The sequence below is a fragment of the Ostrinia nubilalis genome, chromosome Z (assembly GCF_963855985.1).
Source record: "Ostrinia nubilalis chromosome Z, ilOstNubi1.1, whole genome shotgun sequence".
In the NCBI taxonomy this organism is placed as follows: domain Eukaryota; kingdom Metazoa; phylum Arthropoda; class Insecta; order Lepidoptera; family Crambidae; genus Ostrinia; species Ostrinia nubilalis.
In genome coordinates, this window is record NC_087119.1 from 26183524 (window position 1) to 26189523 (window position 6000).

Sequence of the window (6000 nt, forward strand, 5' to 3'; positions counted from 1 at the left end):
AAACATTTTATCTATTTAGTATTTGTTGACATTATATTAATTGAATTTATTACACTATTAATATTAACATTATCATAATTGAATTTATTGGACCACTCATATTTACGTTGTTTTACTTAATTGTTTTTGTTGTCACAATTTAATTATTGTGTGTATTGATCGAATAAAATAACAAAAATGTTGTTTGATAATGTTTGTAGAAGATAACTTTGATAATATAATGTATGAGCGTTATGAATACTCTCTGTTCCTCCGCGATATGAATTAGTGTATTTGTAACGCAGTAAACATTACGTTTGTCTTTGTTATTAAAGAAGGTCCCCAAAAGATACTCATTTCAAGGGACGCAGTTTAGCAATAAGGATCCAAACCACACCATGTTACATTTGTCACTTTTTGCTAAATGGTAATATAGATCGTAATGACCACTTTGGTATACTTCACTCATTTTCGACGACTTTGTGGGTTGGATCCTTTTTGCTAAACTACGTCAATATGCGGAACATGGCGACACAATTCTTCTATACGTCACGGTGATCTACCCATCCACATTCTTCTTTGATCCACCGCATCGGATGTCTTCGGGTATCTCCGACATTTCTCGGCGACTTTTTGTTGACCGGTGTATTCGTGAACCCCGACAAAAAACGGACGAGTGTGCACGTGGAATGCGGGTCCCGTAGCTTTCGAGTGTTAGATAAGTGCACGGATGAGTCAGCTGTTGTCAGTGTCAGTGGAGATATCACGTTATTTAAAAGTAGGTATCACTGTTACGACGGTACATACGCTGTCATTTTGAATGGAGAACGCACCGGAGATATTTTTCCCGTTAAAATTATGGTTTATAGGAGTCTAATGACAGGTGACTCGTGGAAATGTTGTGATAACGAGAAATGCGACCAAAGTTAAATGGAAACCAGAATATGCAATGGACGCATCCTGAAGTAAAATGTTTTTCACAACACAGGATGCCTGAATATGCGCGTGCACAGAAACTATTTTGAAACAGCTCGAATTGATTAGACAATATTTATGGATCAAAATAAATGGTATTGTTGAAATTTTTTGAAACGTCAAACGCAAAATCGGAAATAGTAACCCAGCATCGATTGCTATCGATGATGAATAAGGGCGCTGCTGCGCCCTCCTGCAAATGACATTTCAGTGTTTTGCAACGTGGCAAAAATGGAAACCCACACTCCAGCATTGACAGTAGCGGGGGTCGATATCACAGGGACTTCATTTTATCATCCTCTCGCACAATAACAATGTATTTATTATGAACTTCATTTCTTTTTGTAATCAACATTACTTCCATGATTTGTGGGTTTTTACATTGTATCTTCCTCTAACGGATCTCTAAAACGCATTCCATGGGTAAGCAACAGACAGTGATAATCGTCGCTATGGCAGCCGAAGGTGCCTTTTTTGTGTAGTTTTTTTTTATCCATGGAGAGGCCTACCATAGGATGCGTGGTCAGAGGAATTTTTGTGTTTAGTGCACTTTTAGCGCTTCATAATGTATGGTATGTCACTTATGTAGCGATTTTACAGTCTGACCAATGGAAGACAGATTATTTTATTTAAAAAATAAGTTTTTATAGGGTTACAAATGCCAAAGCTTGGCAACGGGCAAGGCATGATGGAATAATATGTAAAGCCTGTGGCCTTATGATGTGGTGAACTGATGAAAGGTTAATGATGATGATGAGGCTAGAAATAACCTTTCTGAACGAATATATTTATGTAATCCCACATGTTAATATTAAAGTATCACACCTAATGAGTCACCAACGCCAGACAGCGACTATTCATTGTAAAAACAAGCAACAAGTCCTGCGACGAGCAGGAAGGAAGCCTCGGATGACTTCCTATTCGATGAATGAACCTTATGCAATACGTTATGAAAGGTAATACTTTTTGTTTTTGCCGGTTCATTAATGGATACTTACGTTGCTTATTGGATACATAAAAATGACTTATCATATGAGTTTGGTATGTTACGTGCGTCTGAAAAATGAAGCTATTCTTTACGTTATACTAAATCATGAAATTGTCATATAGAAAGAAAGAAAGAAAATACATTTATTTGGCACACTAAAAACAACAAATTACAGAAATTAATATGTTAAAAAATCTAATATTTTATTTTTGGAGAATAGTATTAATGTAAATTAATGTTACATTTTTTTTGCAGTACGAACACTTGTAGGGTCACAAAATTTAATTATTGAAAAAAAAAAGAGCGGAAATTTTGGACCCAATAGCCTTAAGATCTTATAAAATAACTTGAATTGAGCGAAAATTTGATGGTGAATTAAGTATGCGAAAGTGTTCCAAGTAAGAATGATAGTTACCAACAAAAAAGTATTTGTGCAAGTAAGTGCCTATCTTTCCAAAGATACTGGAGTGAATAATTTAATTGTCTTCTCACATATCCCAAGGTGTCTTGGAAAGAAAATAATAATGAAACCATTGTTCAATTTTCGTAATGATTATTCTGAATCGCGTGACTGTTTAAACATTCGCCACCACGCTTCATTTAACAATTATCTCATTATGTTAAAAAGAAACACATAATAATTCATAACGCATCATTTATTGTTTGACTACCGTCCACTCGCACATTTATTTCAGATCAGAATCAGTGCCGGATATACAAGTAACTTTATTTTAGTGTTTGTGAGTTGTAACATTTCTGAGACTTTAACTCCTAGGTTTTAAAATTTACTTTTGAAGGGAGAGTCACAAATCATCTTTGTTTTCAATATCTTCATAACTATAAATTTTAGGAGTTTAGAAACATATACTTCTGAATTATACTTTTCAGGCGGTTTCAGGTATTTTACTGTCTTAAATGATAATTTAGACTACATGAATGATACATATTATTATAGTGATGAAATATGATAATAGAATCAAGAATACTTAGGCTGAGTTGCACCACCTAACTTTGACTGTAACTATGACGATAACCGGTGTTTTTTGTATGGAGTTTGACAGATTTTGACGTTTGTCAAAGTTAAAGTAAGATGGTGCAACCCAGCCTTAATAGATTGTCAACAACTGACACGATTGTTGCACCATCTTACTTTAACTTTGACAAACGTCAAAAATCTGTCAAACTCCATACAAAAAACACCGGTTATCGTTAAAGTTACGATCAAAGTTAGGTGGTGCAACTCAGCCTTACAATTTATTAGGATTGCATCTTACATTTTTTAAATCATAATATTTTTGAATTGAAAATACGCAGAGAACATCGTGTGAAAATCTTTGATATATAAAATAAGCAGTTTAACATTAAACAAACAATATAAGATTCTAACTATGATAAGTTAGATTTTTTCACTTACTGCTATAAGAAACAACTATAGAGAAATAAGATGATCTAATGTGAGTTTTGTTTAGACGCATTATTAGAAAGAGAGCGATGAAAGAAAAGACATGTAAGATACTATATTTTTACTTGTTTTCATATCTCTATTCTATTGAATACATTAATTGAAATACTAAGACCTACTTTGATTTTATTATTTTCTTGGATTAATATTTATATTAAATTCCATCAATACTAACACCAATATTAGTACAGATTTAAAAGGAAGTGAAAATGATGTTTTATTAAATGTTTATACTTAATAATGCCTACAATATTCGAAATGCCATCAAACATTATTCCTCAGTCAATATTGCAGTTTCTGAGAACAGTCGTCACTTCCGAGGCTGCGTACGAGTTGATAACGCCGAGAAAGTTTTAGAGAAATTTATGACATAGCTTCCAGTTCAATTCCAACGCGGGCCTCTATAATGCCACTTTCATACATTTACGGTTTTTGTTTTGTCAACTGGTTTTACGATATAATTTTAAACGTAAAATTTTAGTTTTATGTGTAATACATATCATTGAAGCGCCAAACATTTTGAAATATTGACAGTTTCACAAAAACTAACGGTGATTCCATGATGTTTAACTTTTTCTAACCATAACTTCAAAATAAGAATCTCACTTGATCACTTCTCTAATCAAACAAGTTATTGCCCATTATTTGCTCGTCATTCAGCAAATAGCAGCGTAAAAAAGAAGAAATCTATGAAAATGGGTCGCCAGTCGATTGTTGTAGCGGCTTAAACAAAAAGAAGCCCCGTCTTCGTTGACCTAGATATCAGACTCACTGGGAAAAGCAATGTGTGTAAGAAATTGTTTGACTTTCGCATTTGTTATCATCTTATTTCACGAACACTTTCTTCTCTTGATTTTTGTTACAACATACGAGTAACCAAAAAGCCGTTAAAATAAACGAAAACAATTGCTAAAAACTGTAAATTAAAACGAAAAAAATTATAAAAAAAAGACTTACTCGTACCTTGGAAAAGGAGGAAGAAAGCACAAAAATATAGCACATCCATTGTAAAGTTCACAAAACGTTTACGACACTCGCGAAGCAGTTACACTGTGCGGCATGGCGCGTGCGTGTCTCGCGGCGGTCGGCGGGCGACTGGCGGCGACAGGTGCGCCGGCGCATCGCCCCCGCACCGCGACCGAATCACAAACAGAGTAAATACAAATGAGTAGGTCATCTTCATAGAAACGCACCGAGCGCGGTTTGTATGTGAGCGCGCCAACACGTATGCGGCGCGCACGCACACACTGACAAAATTCGGCGCACCTCACCGCTAATCGACGCTAAATTTTGTCAGTGTGTGCGTGCGCGCCGCATACGTATTGGCGCGCTCACATACAAACCGCGCCCGTGCGTTCCTATGAAGATGACCTACTCATTTGTATTTACTCTGTCACAAATTTCTCGCACTCCTGACTTACGTGTTTTGCATTTGCCTCGTATATGGGTTAGTGGGCAAAAATTAATGCGACTAGTGGGTTAAGACAAGACAATAGCCGAACCTTTTATGGGGTCGCTTACGTGCCCTAAGCATCGGTATTATGGGAAATCAGAACGGGTCAAATGTCAAAATGGGACTACGTGCTAATACGATGTGTGTGAATATTTTTTTCTGTCGTAGAAAAGCCACTGCTTATGAAAGGTGCTGAGCAGATCGAAAAGGCTTTAATTTTTGTTGAAATGTTAAAATCAAAATATTGATTATTCATTTTTATTTCATATTATTCATTAAATCATTTGATTAAATTAAATCAAATTAAAAGCCTCTAAATCTTTTTGCACAATTTTAATTATCCGCGCAAATCTTGTTTTCTTCCTTCCTTTACAAACTTAATTTCGTGACATGTTAGCATAAAAAATACTTTCTTACTTGATTGTATAAAAAAATCGGATTTGAAACAAAAATCTTAGAATTCGTCAACGAAAAGTTCTAAGACGGTCAATGAAAATAAAGTTCTAACGCGTTGATGTCTTTTTACCCACTTCAGTTATGAAAAGTGGATTAGGATTTTAAACTTGTACAGGGTGTCCCAGAATGGGTGAATCAAACTGCTAGGGGAGGTAGCTCTACTAATGTACAATTTAATGCTGTTGAAACATTGTTAAACAAATAAAAAAAAAAAAAAAAAAAGTACTATCCCTAAAAAAAAAAATGAAAAAAAAATTTTTGAGTTCGGAATTTATTTTTAAATAATGTGCTCTAAACTCGAAATCTAGTCATTATTTTCAAAAGTTTGTTTACAGATAAACGAAGCGATCATGTACAATTAATATTAGTAAGAGAAAAGTACAAATAAACTCCAAACGCAGCAATTATAGCCAGATACTTAGGCAAAGCTGATTTATTTTCACTTTTACAAAAAAATATTTTTTTGTGTCCTTATGCGCTTTATATTTTTTTTTCATAGTTTTTAGGGATAGTACATTAGGAGTAGAGCTACCTCCCCTATCAGTTTGATTCACCCATTCTGGGACACCCTGTATGTATGTAATTCAAGTTAAACTTCAAGAACCGCTGAAAGGAAGCATTTGACATACGAGTATGTAATTACGAGTACGACGTATCGTGTGATCACGGGTAACATGACACTACATC

At 34.7% G+C, this 6000-nt stretch overlaps 1 protein-coding gene across 3 annotated transcripts in view; it reads right to left on the reverse strand.

Annotated features, from left to right (window-relative positions):
• The window catches only part of LOC135086955 (sushi, von Willebrand factor type A, EGF and pentraxin domain-containing protein 1), a 149317-nt gene extending 144830 nt beyond the window's left edge, over nt 1–4487 (reverse strand). For all 3 annotated transcript variants that reach the window (XM_063981792.1, XM_063981791.1, XM_063981790.1), the window contains exon 1: nt 4368–4487. In XM_063981792.1, the coding sequence (XP_063837862.1) occupies nt 4368–4410 (43 nt within the window). In that variant the 5' untranslated portion in view covers nt 4411–4487. The remainder of the gene's footprint in view (nt 1–4367) is intronic.
• Between the last annotated feature and the right edge of the window lie 1513 nt (nt 4488–6000).